Raw genomic sequence first — 24,499 nt, forward strand, 5'->3', positions numbered from 1 at the left:
AGTGTTGGTGAGGATATGATGACCATAATGTGAACTGCTGGTGGGATTATAAAATTGCACAACCACTCTCAAAAATCAGTATGATGGTTCAAAATATTAAAGATAGGATTACCATATGATCCATCAAACCCACTTTTGCATTTTTATCCAAAATAACTCAAATCAGTATCATAAAGATATATCTGCACTCCCACATTCATTGCGCATTATTTATGATAGCAAGGTGTTGAAAACAGCTTAAGTGTTCATTGACAGAAGAATGGAAAAATAAAATGTCACCTATATATACACACATAGAATGGAATGTTATTCAGCCATAAAAATAATGAAATTCTGCTATTTGCAATGACATGGATGAACCTAGATGGTACTATATTAAGAGAAATAAGCCAGACATTTGAAGACAAATATTATATGATCACCATTATATGTGGAATAAAAATGTCAACTCACAGAAGCAGACAGTAGAATGGTGGATGCCAGGGGCTAGAGGGTTTGGAAAATGGGGCCATGTTGGTTAAAAGGTACAAAGCTACAGATATGCAAGACGAAGAGTTCTGGAGATCTGTTACACAGCAATGGAACACATATAACATTACTATAAGATCATAAATTTCATGTTCTGTGTATTTTACCACAAAAAAACTTTTAAAAATTGTAATATTTGAGTTTCAAAATCCAAATAAAAATATTTTATAAAAATGTGTCAAAACAGCATGGTAAATATACTATATGTATTTGGCTCCTTGAAGTGGATATTAACTTTCAAAATATGATATAATTACTGAATAGTTGGGAGTAAAATGCATACCAGAGCAATTCCTGTAGCGAATTTTGGATTGCATGCCATTCCATGATATGTTGCTCCCACGTAATTAGGATGATCCCTATAACTAAATAACAAAATTTTTCTTGTAAATAAGTGTATTTTAAATTATTAATAACTTAATGACCTTTTAAGAATTGGATTCCTCAGTAAAGAAAGCTGTTTTTTGAAACTTGAATATCACATATCGCATCTAATGTTTTCAATCATTTTGTATTTGGGTAATCTCCCACAGTTCCTACAAAGTTAAGTTCTAAAGTCTACTTTAACATTATATGATACACAGCCCAAAACCCAACAGTGCCTAATCCTTCCAAAACATTAATCATCACAGTTGCCACCACTAGATGGATATAATTCTAAAGTGTACAAGTCACGATAACCTACTGCCATGATTTGCACACAGTGGTCCTTTAAGGTGTGTAAAAAATATCGGATTGGAGGACAGGGAGAGAAAAGAGAACGTGCAGTATGCTAACAAAAAGAGATAGGGCACAGAAAGTGTCCTCACCATTTCAGTCCTATTAATATTGCTCCTAAGTCCCTAAATCTGACCTTAAATGCCACAGGAAACACCAATAGATGTATAAATGTATTCCATATTGCTTAAGACCTTCAGAATTGCGTTTTAATTTTTCCATGTAATCAAATTAGTCAAGCAAAAAGAAGACTTTTGAAAGATACAATGCTTGCAGTTATATAGCTACACCTTGGGTCAGTATATATCAGAAGGTAACCATATTACTATTTAAATGTTTTGCATTGTAACCACTTTATATGCAATTACTGAATTCTATTAACTAATTTATATTTTATTTAATGTTAAAATGATGGTTTCAATTACTTACCTCTGAGAAAATCTTTAAAACCTTTGAGGCCCCATGTCTCTACCAAGGCTTTCCAAATTTTCAAGTTTATTACATTTCCATGGATGAACAGTCTACTCTGAGAATAATGGCCTACCATGTTTTAGTGTCTTACATTGTTATTAGATTTTTATATTTTGCATTTTGCTAACAGTATACGTACAATTTTTGAGGTTTCTTGTCATTATACATAACACATTTTATATATAATTTTGATAGTTAACATATCATATAATTTGATAAGCCCTATATCAATGCAAAAAATGCACTCACATTAATAAATATGCCATATCATGAGATCTTTGAAACAAAAATTGTTCTTTCCATGAAACAAGTCTTTGTAGTACTTCATCTGCATCCCCCTTAGTTGAAATCTTATTTTGATCTGACCAGAGCTCCAAAGAAGTTAGCTTCACAGTCACTTTAAGCTGGGAAAACATCTAAAAATAGAAGATACACCACATACAGGTTTAGGTAGTCATAAGTATTATATTACATCTCTATACCTAATGCTAATAGATTCAATTTACTCATTTTTGGAAATGGAATCCATTGGTGGGTGAAACTAGTTGGTAGAAATATACTTTTTAATAAAATTGAAAATGTTATTTATACAAACAATGTTATTGCATTAACAGGAATGTTTAATATTTAAATGAAACATAAATACTTACAATGTTGATAAGACCAAAGATATGGACAACTTTCTCAGCTGCAAATGCCACTTCAGAGCCCATGTAATCAAACTGAAAGACAAATTTTGTTTCACTACTGAAAATTACTAAAGTACCACATTTTATTTTTTAATTAATTATTTTTAATTTTATATTGTTAATGTTAATCACCACACATTACATCATTAGTTTTTTTATTTTTATTGTTATGTTAATCACCATACATTACATTATTAGTTTTTGATGTAGTGTTCCCTGATTCATTGTTTGTGTATAACACCCAGTGCTCCATGCAGAACATTCCCTCTTTAATACCCATCACCAGGCTAACCCATCCCCTTTCCCCCTCCCCTCTAGAACAGTGTTCCATGATTCATTGTTTGCGTAGCACCCAGTGCTCCATTTTAAAGTACCCTCTTTAAAGTACCACATTTTAAATGGATATAAAATGTTAAAATAAGGTGGTGCTCAGTGAAAGGAAAAAAAACCGAATTAAGGTTTATCAATGGCTTAGTAAGTTTTAAGCTTAAACCTAGGGAGCTTGCATATTAATCAATAATATTAAAATGAGAAGGTTGTGATTATTTTCCTCTTTACACATATAAAATGGAGGTTTGAAAGGTAAGTTTCCAAGATCATATAACTACTAAAGATAAGAAGCAGGACTCAAATCTCTAAGCTACTAAGTCATTTTTACCTGCTATATCATATGTCACCATTTATCTTCATTACAATAAGATAACATACTACATATCCTGGATAAACAATGTACCATAATAATAAAAATAAATTCAAGCAATTGTCTTCATTCAAGGAGACAAAAATCACATATTTTCTCTTAAATACTTTAGTTGTATGTGAACACACATTTCTAAGTTTTTGGTGAAAACATGAAAAGTGGCAGCTTGAGACCTTCAAAAATCTGCAGCAGGTCTGCAAAAACTACTAACAGAAAAAAAATGTAATGGATAGAGTTGTCTGATACAGACAAAAGAGATGTTATCCTCCTAGGTCTCTAGAAACTATTTGTACTTTGCTATTTCTCTTTTCCAATAAATCATATTGTATATTTATGCACAGTGCAGCCTGTGTGGTATGAGTGAAGGTGAATAAAGGCTTATATAAAACAATGAAAGAATGTGTATATATATATACACATATATATATATTTTTCAAACATACATGGAAGTTTTGTATAAATTCACCCATATTAGGCCATTAAAGAGTTCTTTGAATATAAAACTGTCACTTAGATCACATTGTCCAACTATAACGCAATTAAGTTATGGTAGACTTGATAAAAAGTATTTTAACAATGTTATTTTTCCTTACATGGATAACCCTATTGTGGTTATATAAGATAATGATCTTATTCTAGGTAAACATACACTGAAAAAAAAAAGCTCCATGATGCAATTTACAACTTACTTTCAAATAGAGCACAAGTGATAATGGGATACAATATTAATAAATCCTAATAAAGAGAGTATAACTATTTCTTGCCTTTTTTTATTATGTTAATCACCATACAGTACATCATTAGTTTTTGATGTAGTGTTCCATGATTCATTGTTTGCGTATAACACCCAGTGCTCCATGCAGAACATGCCCTCTTTAATACCTATCACTGGGCTAACCCATCCCCCCACCCCCCTCCCCTCTAGAACCCTCAGTTTGTTTTTCAGAGTCCATTGTCTCTCATGATTCATCTCCCCCTCTGATTCCCCCCTTCATTCTTCCCCTCCTGCTATCTTCTTTTTTTTTTAATATATAATGTATTATTTGTTTCAGAGGTACAGATCTGTGATTCAACAGTCTTACACAATTCACAGCACTCACCAGAGCACAATTCTTGCAACTTTTTTGAAAGTTTGAAAATATTTCCAAATAAAATATTTAAAAAGTGAAGATGAAATAAAAATGATTTCAGATGAGCAAAAGCTGAAGCAAATTCATCAACAAGCTAGACAGAAATATCAGAAACACAGACTTATAAGAAGGAAAGAAGAGCTTTGAAAATGGTAAACATGGGGGCGCCTGGGTGGCTCAGTTGGTTAAGCGACTGCCTTCGGCTCAGGTCATGATCCTGGAGTCCTGGGATCAGGTCCCTCATCGGGCTCCCTGCTCAGCGGGGAGCCTGCTTCTCCCTCTAACCCTCCCCCCTCTCATGTACTCTCTCTCTCTCTCTCATTCTCACTCTCTCAAAATAAATAAATCTTTAAAAAAAAGAATAGAAAAAAGAATTTTAAAAAATAATTAAAAAAAAGAAAATGGTAAACATGAGGGAAAAATTAAATTCTTTTTTCTTTTCCTTAATTTCTTCAAAAAATTGAATATTTAAAAAAATAATTTATTTTGTGGTTTATAACACATGGCAAAGTAAAATATAATAACATCACAGACGGAACACTACACCTGAAACTATTGATGTACTATATGTTGGCTAATTGAATTTATATAAAAAATTAAAAAAATTAAAAGCTGGATTTGAGACCACAGGGTGCCGAGAAATTACAAAAGAGTTTATGGTCCTTAGGTCCTGTATAAATTGATAAGTTTGGTTTAAAAAAATCACAGGTTTATTTTTACGATTATTTTCATTAATTCTTTATTTGAGTGCAGTTGACACAAAATGTTACATCAGTTTCAGGTGTACAGCATAGTAATTCCAAAAGTATAAACATTACCCTATGCTCACCACAAATGTAGCTCCTATTTGTCACCATACAAAGCTATTACAATATCACTGACTCTATTTCTAATGTTATGCTGTGCCTTTTATTCCCATAACATTCATTCCATAACTAGAAGACTGTATCTCCCACTCCCTTTCACCCATTTTACCTAATCCCCAACTCCCTCCACTTTGGCAGCCATCAGTTTTTTCTCTATGTTTATATGTCTAATTCTGCTTCTTGTTTATTTTATTTTTTTAGATTCCACATATGAGTAAAATCATATGGTACTTGTTTTTCTCAGTCTGATTTACATCATTTAACACAATAGCTTCTAGATCCATCCATGTTGTCACAAATAGCATGACCTCATTCTATTTCATGGCTCTGTAATGGAACCACAAAGATCCCAAATAGCCAAAGCAATGTTAAGCAAGAAGAACAAAGCTGGAGGTAACACAATTCCATATTTCAAGATATATTACAAAGCTGTAGTAATCAAAACAATATGGTATTGGCACAAAAGTAGACACATGGATCAATGGAACAGAATAGAAAGCCCAGAAATAAACCCACAATTATATAGCCAATTAATCTATGACAAAGAAGGCAAGCATATATGATGGGGAAAAGACAATTTGTTCCATAAATGATGTTGCAAAAACTGGACAGCTACATGAAAAGAATGAAACTGGACCACTTTCTAACATCATACACAAAACTAAACTCAAAATGTAAAGATGTAAATGTGAGACATGAAATCATAAAAATCCTAGAAGAGAGCACAGGGAATAATTCTCTGACATCAACCATAGCAACATTTTTCTAGATATTTATTCTAAGGCAAGGGAAACAAAAGCAAAAATAAACTATTGGAACTACATCAAAATGAAAAGCTTTTGGGGAAAAAAAAGCTTTTGCATGGTGAAAGAAATCATTAACAAAACAGAAAAGAAACCTACTGAACAAGAGAAGATATCTGCAAATGCTGTATCTGTTAAGGAGTTAATATCCACATCAGGGTTAAATGGAACTTTAGTGTTATAAAGCTTTTACATTATATGTGAAGTGATATAATATTAATTCTAGTTAGGAATGTAAATTCAAACCAATAAAGAAACCACTGGGGTAAGATGTGGGGGATAAAGAGAGATCACAGAAAAAACCAATATAGGAGATAAAGATAAAAACTAAAAATAACCCATTAATCCAAGGGTAGTAAAGGAGGAACAAAAGAACAAATAACTAATAGGAAGAGTAGAACACTAAGAGCATAGCAGTACTTAACCTACATCCACAGTATTAGTAATTTTGATAAACATAAATCAACTAAACATTCTAATGAAAAAGCAGGGATTATCTGAGTAAGGAAAAAAATAGTTTACAAAGTCATACTTTAAAATTTAAGACAGATAAACATAAAAAAGAGGGAATACTAATCATAAGATATAAAAGCTCTAGAGTTCTTTGTTGTTGTTTTCTCATGATGACATTTGCATTGAAAATGCCTTCTGTTTTTATTGGAAAGGAAGAAGGTATTCAGTTAAATGGAGAGAGGAAAGTAGGCCGTCTAGATTTAATTTTAGCAACTTCATGGGGGCAGCTGTGGCAGAGCATAATTTCAATGCTTGTGAGTATTATTCCTCATGTAACAACCAAAACCTAAATCTAAATGCCCCCAAAGGGCATTAGCTAGTAAAATACATTAAATTATATTAAATATATTAATCAGACACTAGGTGAATGTTAAAATTAAATTGAAATAATATGTTTCATTAATATGTGGGAAAACATTATAAAATAATTTACAGAACAGCATATACAAAACAAAGGTATAAGAACTTACACATACATGTTTAAATAAAAGAAAGGAAATGTGCATATAAAATTATATGTGCTTTTTTCTTTATTATTATGTTGTCTACTTTTTCCTGCTGTTTTTATAAAAAATTATGTAAAGATTTAAATATTTCCTTTTATCAACAAAAACTAATTTTGAAAATTATGCACTTATTGACAGACCTTATGCAAAAATATCAGTAATAATGAAAGATCAGATTTCGTAATTGCTAAACAAAATGGCTTTGCTAAAAACTGATTATATAAACAAAAATTTCCCTAACTGGGGCACCTGGGTGGTTCATTGGTTAAGTGTCTGCCTTCAGCTCAGGTCATGATCTCGGAGTCCCAGGATGGAGTCTCACCATGGGTTCCCTGACCAACGGGGAGTCTGCTTCTCCCTCTGCCCTCACTCTGCTCATGCTCTTTCTTTCAAATAAATAAATAAAATCTTTAAAAAATATATTCCCTAACTAAATGAACATTCCTATGAATAATTCTTCCCATTTTTAAAATATAAAATTTCCATCAGAGAATTTAAGAGAATCCACGAAATTATAAAGCATAAAATAATCTTATAAAAGATACTTTTTAATAACAGGAATCTCCAATTCAATAATTAAATAGCTTATTTTAAAAATAAAAATTAATTTATGTAAGAGTTTCATCACTATTTGGGGCGGATCCAGAAATATATGCAGCTCATTATAATTGACTAGATTATAATGTAGTAGAACTCTTCATACATACAAATTATACATCTTTGCTAGAATTCTATATTGATTTTGAAATCAATACTATAAATATTAGTCCCCTCAATGCCAATGCAAAGGCAATTGACATTTCTTTATGTCCTGCTACACTCAGATACATATTTTGAACAGAGTAAAATATACCTGTATTTCAGACAAGTGGAATTTTCATTTTCATATTCCCTTTGAATTTAAACACAAAACAAAAATATTATCAATATCAATAATGCATACCAAAGCTTTATCCATAATGATTTGTATTTTCAGAATTCTTTCCAATAGTTCATCTGAATCTTTCTGTAAAACAGAGGACATGAATTAAATAAAACATAAAAATAAAACATTTAAATAAAACATAAAAATAAAACATTCTATAAGAAAAAATTCTTATATTGTTTGTTATTCTCACATATATACACACACACACAAGCACACACAGAGAGAAAGGGATAGACAGACAGATGATGATAGGCAGATAGATAGATGATAGATAGATAGGATAGTTCGCTACAGATACATAAAGATATAGATATAAGTGATAGCAAAATAAGATGATGGAGGCCCCTGAAAAAATAAGGTGAGATTCCAAATAAAAATTTTAGGAACAAATCGAAAGCTTTCCTCTTATATTCTTTATAATTAGAATCCTCAAAAAAGTTAGTGAAATGAAGGAAAAGCCATGTTTCCTTTTCTCAAAACTTTCCTCTTAGACCCTCCTCCAACCTTCAAGCTAAATTAACTCCCATCATCTTTCTCCCAAATTGCCTTTAATTTCTCATTGTTTTTATACTTTATTTATGTTAACTCTATCACAGTTATATAAATTGATATTAATGTATATACCCATGTAACCATTTCTATAAATAAGACAAAGAATGTTTCCATCACCCTCTTCCAAGTCAAGGGCCCACATAACTCAAGGCAATTAATGATCTGCTCTCTCTAACCATAGGTTAGAATAATCTATTCTAGAATTTCATAAAACTGGAATCATATGTCACATACTCTTATATCTGGCTTCTTTCACTCAGCATTTATCTGTTATGCTGTGATTCTTAATAATTCATTAGTGTTTATTGCTAAGTAGTGTGTCATTTTACAATTATATCCCAATTTCTTTATACATTTACCTGTTGATGATCACTTGGATTATTTAGAAATTGTAGCTATTATAAATAAAACTATGCATATCCATGTAGAGGTCTTTGTGCAATTATGTTCTTTAATTTTTCTTGGAAAATTCTTAAAAGGGAATACCTGAGTCATATGGTAATTATGGGTGTGTAAAGTAGGACAAAAATGCCAGATTTCTTTCTTTTTTTCTCTTTTTTTATTATGTTATGTTAATCACCATACATTACATCATTAGTTTTTGATGTAGTGTTCCATGATTCATTGTTTGCATATAACACCCAGTGCTCCACATAGAACGTGCCCTCTTTAATACCCATCACCAGGCTAACCCATCACCCCACCCCCTCCCCTCTAGAACCCTCAGTTTGTTGCTCAGAGTCCATAGTCTCTCATGGTTCGTCTCCCCCTCCAATTCCCCCCACTTCATTCTTCCCCTCCTGCTATCTTCTTCTTCTTCTTTTCTTTTTCTTTGTAACATATAATGTATTATTTGTTTCAGAGGTACAGGTCTGTGATTCAACAGCCTTACACAATTCACGGTGCTACCATAGCACATACCCTCCCCAATGTCTATCACCCAGCCACACCATCCCTCCCACCCCCCACCACTCCAGCAACCCTCAGTTTGTTTCCTGAGATTAAGAATTCTTCATATCAGTGAGATCATATGATACATGTCTTTCTCTGATTGACTTATTTCGCTCATCATAATACCCTCCAGTTCCATCCACGTCGTTGCAAATGGCAAGATCTCATTCCTTTTGATGGCTGCATAATATTCCATTGTGTGTGTTTGTGTGTGTGTGTGTGTGTGTGTATTCCATTGTGTGTGTGTATATATATATATATATATATATATATATATATATATATCACATCTTCTTTATCCATTCATCTGTGGATGGACATCTTGGCTCTTTCAACAGTTTGGCTATGGTGGACATTGCTGCTATAAACATCGGGGTGCACATACCCCTTCGGATCCCTACATTTGTACCTTTGGGGTAAATACCCAGTAGTGCAATTGCTAGATCATACGGTAACTCTATTTTCAACTTTTTGAGGAACATCCATACTGTTTTCCAGAGTGGCTGCACCAGCTTGCATTCCCACCAACAGTGTAGGAGGGTTCCCCCTTCTCCGCATCCCCACCAACATCTGTCATTTCCTAACTTGTTAATTTTAGCCATTCTGACTGGTGTGAGGTGATTATTTCATTGAGGTTTTGATTTGGATTTCCCTGATGCCGAGTGATGCTGAGCACTTTTTCCTGTGTCTGTTGGCCATGTGGATGTCTTCTTTGGAAAAATGTCTGTTCATGTCTTCTGCCCATTTCTTGATTGGATCATTTGTTCTTTGGGTGTTGAGTTTGATAAGTTCTTTATAGATTTTGGATACTAGCCCTTTATCTGATATGTCATTTGCAAATATCTTCTCCCATTCTGTTGGTTGTCTTTTGGTTTTGTTGACTATTTCTTTTGCTGTGCAAAAGCTTTTTATCTTGATGAAGTCCCAATAGTTCATTTTTCCTCTTGCTTCCCTTGCCTTTGTCGATGTTTCTAGGAAGAAGTTGCTGCGACTAGAGGTTGAAGAGGTTGCTGCCTGTGTTCTCCTTTAGGATGTTGATGGACTCCTGTCTCACACTGAGGTCTTTCAACCATTTTGAGTCTATTTTTGTGTGTGGTGTAAGGAAATGTCCAGTTTCATTCTTCTGCATGTGGCTGTCCAATTTTCCCCACACCATTTGTTGAAGAGACTTTTTTCCATTGGACATTCCTGCTTTGTCAAAGATTAGTTGACCATAGAGTTGAGGGTCCATTTCTGGGCTCTCTATTCTGTTCCATTGATCTATGTGTCTGTTTTTGTGCCAGTACCATACTGTCTTGATGATGACAGCTTTGTAATAGAGCTGGAAGTCCAGAATTGTGATGCCACAGCTCTGCTTTTCTTTTTCAACATTCCTCTGAAAAATGCCAGATTTCTTTTTAAAACAGTTTGATTATTCTCCATTTTTACCCAGAAATAAAAAGAGTGCCAATTACTCCATATTTTTGCCTGTATTTGGTATTATAAGTCTCTGTCATTGTATCCATTCCTATTGGTCGGCATAAATATCTCATTGAGGTTTTAATTTGCAGTTCCCTGATGATTAATGAATGATATTGAACATCTTTCATAACTGAACATCTTTCACAGGCTTATGGCTCATTAATTTGGTTTCTCTTAAGTTCCCCAGAAATTTTGTTTAGCCTTGACATTTAAGTCCATGCTCTAATTCAGTTTTTCTGAATAAGGGCTAAAATTGATTTTATTTCATGTGAATATCAAGTATTTTAGCACCACTCATTGAATAGGTCATTCTTTAGTCTTTCAAAGTCTTTATTAGCACCTTCGTGGAAAATCAATCAGCCAACAGCATGTGGGTGTATTTCTGATCTATTCTGATCTACTGATCTATATGTCTACATTTATATCAATAACACAATATGCATCTCTATAGCAGGGGTCAGCAAACTATGGCCTGAGATATGGCTTCCTGTTTTATAGAAAAATATTTTATTGTTACAGAGGCATACCCATTTGTTTATACATCCTCTATGCTCTCTTCATGCCACAAATGTTGAGTGAAGTAGCTGCAACAGACCATCTGCCCCACAAATCAAAAATATTTACTCTCTGGCTCTTTAAGAAAAAAATAATGTAAGTCCTTCATCTTGTTCTTATTTTTAAAACTATGAGAGTAGTTTGCATCACTCTTTATAAAATTGAGAACAATTTCCACAAAAGTGTTTTCTGGAATTTTGTTTGGGATTACACTGAATCTACAGATCCGTTTGAGGAAAATAAATATTTTAACCATATCAATTTCTTTATTTCGTGTGACCTTGTTAGACTTTCTTATTAGTACTGATAACTTTGGTGGAGATTGTTTAAAATTTTCTATGTACTGAGTTAGGTCACTGAAAAAAAAAAGGACATGATTTTTCTTTCAAAACAGTATGCCCTTTATTATTCTTTCTCCTATTGAACTCTCTAGGAACTCTAGGAAAAGAGTTTGCTAGAAATAGTGAGGGCAGACAGCCTTGCACTATTTCTAATCTGACAGGCTATTTTAGTCAGTTCATGCTCTAATAAATATGCCATAAACGAGGTGGCTTGAACAATGTACACTTACTTCTCACAGTTCTGGAGGCTAGGAAGTTTAAGATCAAGGCACCAGCAGCTGTGGCATCTGGTGAGAGCACTCTTTCTACTTTGCAGATGGCTGTTTTTATTTTTTATGCTCATGTGAGGGGGCACAGAGAGATCAAGGAAGTTTTCTACATCCTAGTTTTTATCATGAATGGATGTTGAGTTTGACCAAATGATATTTTTGGAACTATCGATATGGTCCTGTGGTTTTCTACATAAATCTGTTAAATTGTTTCATTTCTGTTTTGCTGTACTGGCTTAAAGCATAGTGCCTCAAAGTCCCATACATACTATAGTCTCAAAATTCTTGAAAAAGTACAAATGGTTTTATACTATAATGGCAACTTGACTAGATAAAAATTTGTTGGAATTTTTATGCCATCCAGAGAAGCTGTTCTCTGCATCCTACATATACATTATGCACTATCTTATAAGCACTTCATTTGGCAAAGGCCAAAGCCAGTCTGTTTCTCTACTTTTATGGGTGACTTTGAGGCCAAGATGCCTTTAAGATTCTTCCTTATTTATTTATAAAGTCTAATATATTAATCATATTATATCTCAATGTTTTTTATTAGGGTTTCTTAAGATTTTTTTTTAATTCAGGACTTTTTTTTCAAAAAAATTATTCTTTAATAATGTGGAATATCTTGGGTGTACTTTATTCATTAATGACATTTTTATTATCTTGAATTGCCATTATCAGTCTTTTATACTCAGTTATTCAGGGTTCCCCAGAAAAACAGGACCAGTAGGATGTGTATGATTATTTCTTATAATTAGATTTATTATAAGGAATTGAATCACATAATTATGGAGGTTAGCAAGTTCAAAACCTGGAAAGAAAAGGCCAGTAGGCTGGAAACCCAGTGAGAATTGATGTTGTACTTCAGGTCTAGAAACCATCAGATTAGAGACCCAGGGTGAGCTGATGCTACAGTTTCAGTACAAAGGTAATCATCTGGAGAATTCTGTCTTACTAAAGAGGTGGTCAATCCTTTTGTTTCATTGAGGACTTCACCTGATTGCATGAGCCCCATCCAGATTATGGAGGACAATCTGCTTTACTCAAAGTTCACTGATTTAGATTTTAACTTATTCAAAAACACGCTCACAGGAATTCCCAGAAAATATGACCATCTGGGCAATGTAGCCCAGCCAAGTTGACATATAAAATTAACTATCATGGGCATGGAGCAAGATGGCAGAGGAGTAGGAGACCTGGATTTCGATTAGTCTCAGGAATTCAGCTGGATAGGGACCAAACCATTCTGAACACCTATGAACTCAACAGGAGATCAAAGAAAAGAATAGCAGCAACTCAACAGAAAAGCGACCCTTTCTGGAAGGTAGGACGTGCAGAGAAGTGAATCCGAGGCAATATTCAGGAGGAAGATGGCAGGTGAGGGGACCTCCGTTGGCCGCTTCTGGCAAGTGATAGAGCAGTGGAGCACAAAATTGGAACTTTTAGAAGTCGGCTCCACTGAGGGACGTCGCTCCAGTGGCTAAGCGGGGGGTGGAACACTCTCTGGGACAGTGTGGTCTCAGGACCCTCGGGGTCACAGAAAGACCAGGGGTGCCTGAGTGTGGCAGAGCTCCCAGGTATCAGAGCAGGGAAGCTGGCTGCAGAGACAGAGCTGAGACGCAGGCTCTCAGGTTGGGGTTGCCATAAACTGTGATTGGTGACACAGTCGGGCCACTCCTCCTCCAGCAGGGACCCAACAAGCAGCAGATGCAGGGAGACTCCTGTTCCTCCCCTGGAAGGATCAGCGTGGGAGCACACTGCAGGGATCTGCTGGGCTTGGAGATTCCACACCGAGTTGGGTGCCAGAGATAGAAATGCTTGGTCAAAGGCCGGGTGAGCACGGAGTGCAGCCGGAGACCGGGAAGATGGGAGTGATTGACTGCTTTTCTCTGGAGGCACACTGAGGAGCGGGGCCTCAAGTTCTTGGCTCCTCCAGGGTGGAGATTAGGAAGCCGCCATTTTCACTCTCGTCCTCCAAAGCTTTACCAAAAGCTTGCAGGGAACAAAACCTCCCGAGAGCAAACCCGAGCAGATTACTTAGTCGGGACTGACAAGAGCGGGGCAATTCCGCCTCTGGAAAAGACATTTGAGAACGAGGGCAACAGGCCACTCCCCTGGAAGATCAGCAAGAACAGCCAGCCAAGCCCAAGTTTACTGATCAATGAGAACCACAGAACTCCAGCACTAGGGGAATACTGCACATAGAATTCATGGCTTTTTTACCATGATTCTTTAGTCTTTCAAAGTTAATTTTTTTAACTGTCTTTTCTTTTTTGAATTTCTCTTTTTCCCTTTTTCAACGAACATCTTATCAATCCCTTTAAAAAAATTTTTATTTTTCATTTTTAGAGTCATATTCTATCCCTTCATAGTAGCTACTCTTATTTTTGGCATATATATATAAATTGTTCTCTCTTTAAAATTTTGAGATACAGTTTCTTCTAACAGATCAAAATGTACCCTAAATCTCTAGTGTATGGCTTTGTTCTAGTCTCCCACCTGATCACATTTTCTCCCCGCCTTTTTTATCTTTTTTTTAAATCCTCTTCTTTCTTTTTTCAATCAACTTTTATCGATTCCTTTTATAAAATTTTATGACTTTCATCTTTACAGGCATATTCCATCCCTTGATTGTATCAACCCTGATTTTGTACATATACAAGTCTTTCTTTCTTTACAATTTTGGGAGGCACTTTCTTCTAACACACCAAAATACACCCAAAATCTCGTGTGTGGCACTGATCTATGCACCAGCCTGATCATATTTGATTATATTTTTTTGTCTTGTTCTGTTTTTGTTTGTTTTTATCTTTTTCTTTTTCTTTTGTTTTTCTCTTTCTTTTTCTTTCTCTCCCTTTCTTTTCCCCTGGTTTCATGTCTTTTCTGATTTGTTTAGAGTATATTTTATGGGCACGTTGTTACCCTGTTAACATTTTGTTCTCTCATTCATCTATTCTCCTCTGAACAAAATGAAAAGATGGAAAAAATCACCTCAACAAAAACAAGAAGAGGTAGTACTGACTGCCAGGGACCTACTCAATATGGACATTAGTACGGTGTCAGATCCAGAGTTGAGAATCATGATTTTAAAGATACTAGCTGGGTTTGAAAAAAGCATGGAAGTTATTAGAGAAACTCTTTCTGGAGAAATAAAAGAACTAAAATCTAACAAAGTCGAAATCAAAAAGGCTATTAATGAGGTACAATAAAAAAAGGGGGCACTAACTGCTAGGATAAATGAGGCAGAAGAGAGAATCAGTGAAATACAAGAACAAATGATGGAAAATAAAGAAGCTGAGAAAAAGAGAGATAAACAACTACTGGATCACGAGGGCAGAATTCGAGAGATTAGTGATACCATAAGACGAAACAACATTAGAATAATTGGGATCCCAGAAGAAGAAGAAGGAGAGAGAGGGGCAGAAGGTATACTGGAGAAAATTATAAGAGAGAACTTCCTTAATGTGGGGAAGGAATCAGCCATCAAAATCCAGGAGGCACAGAGAACCCCTCTCAAAATCAATAATTATAGGTCAACATCCCAACATCTAATAGTACAACTTACAAGTCTCCAAGACAAAGAGAAAATCCTGAAAGCAGCTCAGGAGAAGAGATATGTAACCTATAATGGTAGAAACATTAGATTGGCAACAGGCCTATCCACAGAGACCTGGCAGGCCAGAAAGGACTGGCATGATATATTCAGAGCACTAAACAAGAAAAATATACAGCCAAGAATACTATATCCAGCTAGGCTGTCCTTGAAAATAGAAAGAGAGATAAAGAGCTTCCAGGACAGAGGGGGTGGAGCAAGATGGGAGAGGAGTGGGAGACCTAGATTTCCTCTGCTCTCAGGAATTCAGCTGAATAGGGATCAAACCATTCGGAACACCTACGAACTCAACAGGAGATCAAAGAGGAGAGTAGCAACAACTCTGAACAGAGAAGCGACCACTTACTGGAAGGTAGGACGTGCGGAGAAGTGAACCCAAGGCGATATTCAGTAGGATAGACGGCAGGGGAGGGGGCCTCCGTAGGCCGCTTCTGGCAAGTGATAGAGCCACCGAGCACAAAATCGGACCTTTTAGAAGTTGGCTCCGCTGAGGGACGTCGCTGCAGTGGCTAAGCGGGGGGTGGAATCCTCCCGGGACAGTGTGGTCTCAGGATCCCTGGAGTCACAGAAAGACCGGGGGTGCCTGAGTGCGGCAGAGCTCCCAGGTATCAGAGCGGGGAAGCCGGCTGCAGAGACGGAGCCGAGGCGCAGGGTCTCAGCTCGGGGTTGCCATAAACTGTGATCCGCAGCCCAGTCGGGCCACTGCTCCTCCAGCAGGGACCCAACAAGCGGCAGAGCCAGGGAGACTCCCCTATCTCCCCCGGGAGGAGCGGTGCAGGAACACACCGCAGGGATCTGCTGGGTTTGGAGACTCCACATGGGGTCGGGTGCCAGAGATACAAACGCTTGGTCACAGGCCGGGTGAGCACGGAGTGCAGCCGGAGACCAGGGAGACGGGAGTGGCTGCTTTTCTCTGGGGGTGCACTGAGGAGTGGGGCCCCAAGTTCTCAGCTCCTCCAGGTGGAGAATGGGAAGCCACCATTTTCGCCCTGGTCCTCCAAAGCTGTACCGAGAGTTTGCAGGGAACAAAAGCTCCTGAGAGAAAACCGGAGCAGCTTGCTTAGCCCAGACCGACAAGGCGGGGCAATTCAGCCTCCGGCAAAGACATTTGGAAACCATGGCAACAGGCCCCTCCCCCAGAAGATCAGCACGAACAGCCAGCAAGCCAAGACCAAGTTTACTGATCAAGGAGAACGGGAGAACTCCAGCGCTAGGGGAATACTGCACATAGAATTCATGGTTGTTTTTACCATGATTCATTAGTTCATCAAAGTTAATTATTTTAACTGTTTTTTTTTATTTTTCTTTTTCCCTTTTTCAACCAACATCTTATCAATCCCTTTTTTAAAAAAAACACTTTTTATTTTTCATTTTTAGAGTCATATTTTATCCCTTCATAGTAGTTACCCTTATTTTTGGCATATATATATAAGTTGTTCTCTCTTTAAAATTTTGAGATACAGTTTCTTCTAACAGATCAAAATATACCCTAAAACATTAGTGTATGGCTTTGTTCTAGTCTCTTGCCTGATCATATTCACTAACTTTTCTCCTTTTTTTTTTTTAAATCTTGTTCTTTCTTTTTTCAAACAACGTCTTATTTTATCAATTCCTTTTATAAAATCTTTTATAATTTTCATCTTTACAGTCATCTTCCATCCCTTCGTTGTATCAACCCTTATTTTGTACATATATGTCTTTCTTCCTTTAAAATTTTAGGAGGCACTTTTTTCTAACAGACCAAAATATGCCCAAAATCTAGTGTGTGGCACTGATCTATGCACTAGCCTGATCATATTTGATCATATTCTGCTTTTTTTGTATTATTCTGTTTTTGTTTTTATCTTTTTTCTCTTTTTTTTCCTTTCTTTTTTCTTTCTTTCCCTTTCTTTTCCACCGGTTTCAGGTCTTTTCTGATTCATTTAGAGTACATTTTCTGGGGACATTTTGCCCTGTTAGCATTTTGTTCTCTCATTCATCTATTCTCCTCTGGACAAAATGACAAGATGAAAAAAATCACCTCAGCAAAAAGAACAAGAGGTAGTACCGTCACCCAGGGACCTATTCAATATGGACATTAGTATGATGTCGGACCTAGAGTTCAGAATCATGACTTTAAAGATACTAGCTGGGCTTGAAAAAAGCATGGAGGTTATTAGAGAAACCCTTTCTGGAGAAATAAAAGAACTAAAATATAACCAAGTTGAAATCAAAAAGGCTGTTGATGAGGTGCAATCAAAACTGGGGGCACTATCTGCTAGGATAAATGAGGCAAAGAGAGAACCAGTGATATAGAAGAACAAATGATGGAAAATAAAGAGGCTGAGAAAAAGAGATAAACAACTACAGGATCACGAGGGCAGATTCGAGAGATAAGTGATACGATAAGATGAAACAACATTAGAATAATTGGATCCCAGAAGAAGAAGAAAGAGAGAGAGGGGCAGAAGGTATACTGGAGCAAATAATAGCAGAGAACTTCCCTAATGTGAGGAAGGAAACAGGCATCAAATCCAGGAGGCACAGAGAACCCCTCTCAAAACCAAAAATGATAGGTCAACACCCCGACATCTAATAGTAAAACTTATGAGTCTCAGAGACAAAGAGAAAATCCTGAAAGCAGCTCAGGAGAAGAGATATGTAACATACAATGGTAGAAATATTAGATTGGCAACAGACCTATCCACAGAGACCTGGCAGGCCAGAAAGGACTGGCAAGATATCTTCAGAACACTAAATGAGAAAAATATGCAGCCAAGAATACTATATTCAGCTAGGCTGTCCTTGAAAATAGAAGGAGAGATAAAAAGATTCAAGAACAAACAAAAACTAAAGGAATTTGCAAACATGAAACCAGTCCTCCAAGAAATATTGAAAGAGGTCCTCTAAGCAAAGAGAGAGCCTAAAAACGGCATAGATCAGAAAGGAACACAGACAATATACAGTAACAGTCACCTTACAGGCAATACAATGGCACTAAATTCATACCTTTCAATAGTTACCCTGAATGTAAATGGGCTAAATGCCCCAATGAAAAGACACAGGCTATCAGACTGGATTAAAAAACAAGACCGATCAATATGCTGTCTGCAAGAGACTCATTTTAGACCCAAAGACATCCCCACATTGAAAGTGAGGGGGTGGAAAACCATTTACCATGCTAATGGACACCAAAAGAAAGATGGGGTGGCAATCCTTATATCAGACAAATTAGATTTTAAAACAAAGTCTGTAATAAGAGATGAGGAAGAACACTATATCCTAATTAAAGGGTCTATCCAACAAGAAGACCTAACAATTGTATATAAATATGCCCCTAACATGGGAGCAGCCAATTATATAAGGCAATTAATAACAAAAGCGAAGAGACACATTGACAGCAATACAATAATAGTGGGGGACTTTAACACCCCCTGACCGAAATGGACAGATCATCTAAGCAAAACATCAACAAGGAAATAAAGACTTTAAATGACACACTGGACCAAATGGACTTCACAGACATATTCAGAACATTCCATCCCAAAGCAACGGAATACACATTCTTCTCTAGTGCCCATGGAACATTCTCCAGAATAGATCACATCCTAGGTAACAAATCAGGTCTCAACCAGTTGAAAAAGAGTGGGATTATTCCCTGCATATTTTCAGAGCACAATGCTTTGAAACTAGAACTCAATCACAAGAGGAAAGTTGGAAAGAACTCAATTACATGGAGGCTAAAGAGCATCCTACTAAGGAATGAATGGGTCAACCAGGAAATTAAAGAAGAATTTAAAAAATTCATGGAAACCAATGAAAATGAAAACACAACTGTTCAAAATCTTTGGGATACAGCAAAGGCAGTCCTGAGAGGAAAGTATATAGCAATACAAGCCTTTCTCAAGAAACAAGAAAGATCTCAAATACACAACCTAACCTTACACCTAAAGGAGCTGGAGAAAGAACAGCAAATAGAGCCTAAACCCAGCAGGAGAAGAGAAATAATAAAGATCAGAGCAGAAATCAATGAACTAGAAACCAAAAGAACAGTAGAACAGATTAACAAAACTAGGAGCTGGTTCTTTGAAAGAATTAACAAGATTGATAAACCCCTGGCCAGACTGATCAAACAGAAAAGAGAAACGACCCAAATCAACAAAATCATGAATGAAAGAGGAGAGATCACAACCAACACCAAAGAAATACAAACAATTATAAGAATATATGATGAGCAACTCTATGCCAGCAAATTAGATAACCTGGAAGAAATGGGTGCATTCCTAGAGATGTATCAACTACCAAAATTGAACCAGGAAGAAATAGAAAACCTGATCAGACCTATAGCCACTAAGGAAATTGAAGCAGTCATCAAAAATCTCCAAAGAAACAAAAGCCAGATAGCTTCCCAGGGGAATTCTATCAGACATTTCAAGAAGAATTAATACCTATTCTCCTGAAACTGTTCCAAAAAATCGAAATGGAAGGAAAACTTCCAAACTCATTTTATGAGGCCAGCATTACCTTGATCCCAAAACCAGACAAAGACCCCATCAAAAAAGAGAATTACAGACCAATATCCTTGATGAACATGGATGCAAAAATTCTCACCTAAATACTAGCCAATAGGATCCAACAGTACCTTAAAAAGATTATTCACCACGACCAAGTGGGATTTATCCCTGGGCTGCCAGGATGGTTCAACATCCGCAAATCAATCAACGTGATTTAATATATTAACAAAAGAAAGAACAAGAATCATATGATCCTCTCAATAGATGCAGAAAAAGCATTTGACAAATACAGCATCTTTTCTTGAACAAAACTCTTCAGAGTATAGGGATAGAGGGCACATACCTCAATATCATAAAAGCCATCTATGAAAAACCTACAGCGAATATCATTCTCAATGGGGAAAAACTGAGAGCTTTCCCCCTAAGGTCAGGAACGTGGCAGGGATGTCCACTCTCACCACTGCTATTCGACATAGTATTAGAAGTCCTAGCCACAGCAATCAGACAACAAAAAGAAATCAAAGGCATCCAAATCAGCAAAGAGGAAGTCAAACTCTCACTCTTTGTAGATGATATGATAATGTATGTGGAAAACCCAAAAGACTTGACCCCAAAACTGCTAGAACTCATACAGGAATTCAGTAAAGTAGCAGGATATAAAATCAATGCACAGAAATCTGTGGCGTTCCTATACACCAACAACAAGACAGAAGAGAGAGAAATTAAGGAGTCGATCCCATTTACAATTTACAATTGCACCCCAAACCATAAGATACCTAGGAATAAATTTAACCAAAGAGGCTAAGGATCTGTACTCAGAAAACTATAAAATACTCATGAAAGAAATTGAAGAAGACACAAAGAAATGGAAAAACGTTCCATGCTCATGGATTGGGAGAACCAACATTGTGAAGATGTCAATGCTACCTAGAGCAATATACACATCCAATGCAATCCCCATCAAAATACCATCCAGTTTTTTCAAAGAAATGGAACTATCAATCAATGAAATAGAAACCAAAAGAACAGTAGAACAGATCATCGAAACTAGGAGCTGGTTCTTTGAAAGAATTAACAAGATTGATAAACCCCTGGCCAGGCTGATCAAACAGAAAAGAGAAATGACCCAAATCAACAAAATCATGAATGAAAGAGGAGCGATCACAACCAACAGCAATGAAATACAAACAATTATAAGAACATAATATGAGCAACTATATGCCAGCAAATTAGATAATCTGGAAGAAATGGATACATTCCTAGAGATGTATAAACTATCAAAACTAACCAGGAAGAAATATAAAACCTGACCAGATGTATAACCACTAAGGAAATTGAGGCAGTCGTCAAAAATATCCCAAAAAACAGAAGCCCAGTGCCAGATGGCTTCCCAGAGGAATTCTACCAGTCATTTAAAAAGAATTAATACCTATTCTTCTGAAACTGTTCCAAAAAATCGAAATGGAAGGAAAACTTCCAAACTCATTTTATGAGGCCACTATTACCTTGATCCCCAAACCAGACAAAGACCCCATCAAAAAGGAGAATTACAGACCAATAACCTTGATGAACATGGATGAAAAAATTCTCACCTAAATACTAGCCAATAGGATCCAACAGTACCTTAAAAGGATTATTCACCACGACCAAGTGGGATTTATCCCTGGGCTGCAAGGTTGGTTCAACATCCGCAAATCAATCAACGTGATACAATATTTTAACTAAAGAAAGAAGAAGAATCATATGATCCTCTCAATAGTTGCAGAAAAGCATTTGCCAAAGTACAGCATCCTTTCTTGATCAAAATTCTGGAGTATAGGGATAGAGGGTACCTACCTCAATATCATAAAAGCCATCTATGAAAAACCTACAGTGAATATCATTCTCAATGGGGAAAAACTGAGAGCTTTCCCCGTAAGGTCAGGAACGTGGCAGGGATGTCCACTATCACCACTGCTATTCAACATAGTATTAGAAGTCCTAGCCACAGCAATCAGACAACAAAAAGAAATCAAAGGTATCCAAATTGGCAAAGAAGAACTAAACTCTCACATTTTGCAAATGATATGATACTTTATGTGGAAAACCCAAAAGACCCCACACCAAAACTGCTAGAATTCATACAGGAATTCAGTAAAGTGGCAGGATAGAAAATCAATGCACAGAAATCAGTGGCATTCCTATACACCAACAACAAGACAGAAGAAAGAGAAATTAAGGAGTCGATCCCATTTACAATTGCACCCAAAACCATAAGATACCTAGGAATAAATCTAACCAGAGAGGCAAAGGATCTGTGCTCAGAAAATTATAAAATACTCATGAAAGAAATTGAGGAAGACACAAAGAAATGGAAAAACCTTCCATGCTTATCAATTAGAAGAACAAATATAGTGAAGATGTCAATTCTATCTAGAGCAATCTACACATTCAATGCAATCCCCATCAAAATACCACCCACTTTTTTCAAAGAAATGGAACAAATAATCCTAAAATTTGTATGGAACCAGAAAAGACACCAAATAGCCAGAGGACTGTTGAAAAAGAAAAGCAAAGCTGGCGGCATCACAATTCTGGACATCCAGATCTATTACAAAGCTGTCATCATCAAGATAGTATGGTACTGGCACAAAAACAAACACTTAGATCAATGGAATAGAATAGAGAACCCAGAAATTGACCCTCAACTTTATGGTCAACTGATCTTCGACAAAGCAGGAAAGAATGTCCAATGGCAAAAAGACAGTCTCTTCAACAAATGGTGTGGAGAAAATTGGACAGCCACATGCAGAAGAATGAAACTGGACCATTTCCTTACACCACACACAAAAATAGACTCCAAATGGTTGAAAGACCTAAACGTGAGACAGAACTCCATCAAAATCCTAAAGAAGAACACAGGCAGCAACTTCTTCAACCTCTAGTCGCAGCAACTTCTTCCTAGAAACATCACCAAAGGCAAGGGAAGCAAGGGCAAAAATGAACTATTGGGATTTCATCAAGATAAACACCTTTTGCACAGCAAAATAAACAGTCAACAAAACCAAAAGACAACCGACAGAATGGGAGAAAATATTTGCAAATGACATATCAGATAAAAGGCTAGTATCCAAAATCTATAAAGAACTTATCAAACTCAACACCCAAAGAACAAATAATCCAATCAAGAAATGGGCAGAAGACATGAACAGGCATTTTTCCAAAGAAGACATCCAAATGGCCAACAGACACATGAAAAAGTGCTCAGCATCGTTCAGCATCAGGGAAATGCAAATCAAAACCTCAATGAGATAATCACCTCACACCAGTCAGAATGGCTAAAATTAACAAGTCAGGAAACGACAGATGTTGGCGGGGATGTGGAGAAAGGGGAACGCTCCTACACTGTTGGTGGGAATGCAAGCTGGTGCAACCACTCTGGAAAACGGTATGGAGGTTCCTCAAAAAGTTGAAAATAGAGCTACCATATAACCCAGCAATTTCACTACTGGGTATTTACCCCAAAGATACAAATGTAGGGATCTGAAGGGGTACGTGCACCCCGATGTTTATAGTAGCAATGTCCACAATAGCCAAACTGTTGAAAGAGCCAAGATGTCCATCAACAGATGAATGGATAAAGGAGGGATAGTATATATATACAATGGAATATTATGCATCCATCAAAAGAAATGAATCTTGCCATTTGCAATGACGTGGATGGAACTGGAGGGTGTTATGCTGAGTCAAATAAGTCAATCTGAGAAAGACATGTATCATATGACTTCACTGATATGAGGATTTCTTAATCTCAGGAAAGAAACTGAGGATTGCTGGAGTGGTGAGGGATGGGAGGGATGGGGTGGCTGGGTGATAGCCATTGGGTAGGGTATGTGCTATGGTGAGGGCTGTGAATTGTGCAAGACTGTTGAATCACAGATCTGTACCTCTGAAACAAATAATGCAACATATGTTAAGAAAAAAAAGAAGAAGATAGCAGGAAGGGAAGAATGAAGGGGGGTAAATCGGAGGGGGAGACGAACCATGAGAGATGATGGACTCTGAAAAACAAACTGAGGGTTCTAGAGGGGAAGGGGGTGGGGGGATGGGTTAGCCTGGTGATGGGTATTAAAGAGAACACGTTCTGCGTGGAGCACTGGGTGTTATATGCAAACAATGAATCATGGAACCCTACATGAAAAACTATTGATGTAATGTATGGTGAATAACATAACAATAAAAAATTAAAAAATTAACTATCATATATTCTTAGCTTTTCTCTAGCATCATTTTTATTTCATTTCTTTCTCTGTACTCAAACCTAACCATAATATGATAAATTGGGGTTTTAGCACAATGTCTACTGTTATTCAGTAGTTCTTTTATCAATGTCTGTTATTTTTAAAATAGATTTATTTTTCTCTTACATTT

The 24,499-nt window shown here is 36.4% G+C and overlaps 1 protein-coding gene across 1 annotated transcript in view; it reads right to left on the reverse strand.

Moving 5' to 3' along the window:
- The window catches only part of LOC114224854 (A disintegrin and metallopeptidase domain 3-like), a 165,222-nt gene that overhangs the window by 87,836 nt on the left and 52,887 nt on the right, over nt 1–24,499 (reverse strand). Inside the window, exons 7-10 of the mRNA XM_088021314.1 lie at nt 7,867–7,929; nt 2,367–2,438; nt 1,966–2,132; nt 812–893 (exon numbers count right to left, since the gene is read on the reverse strand). Coding sequence (XP_087877440.1) covers nt 812–893; nt 1,966–2,132; nt 2,367–2,438; nt 7,867–7,929 — 384 coding nt within the window. The remainder of the gene's footprint in view (nt 1–811; nt 894–1,965; nt 2,133–2,366; nt 2,439–7,866; nt 7,930–24,499) is intronic.

Source organism: Eumetopias jubatus, unplaced genomic scaffold (genome assembly GCF_037043125.1).
Source record: "Eumetopias jubatus isolate StellerSeaLion01/CBP00866 unplaced genomic scaffold, mEumJub1_p1.0 scaffold_2, whole genome shotgun sequence".
NCBI classification, from domain to species: domain Eukaryota; kingdom Metazoa; phylum Chordata; class Mammalia; order Carnivora; family Otariidae; genus Eumetopias; species Eumetopias jubatus.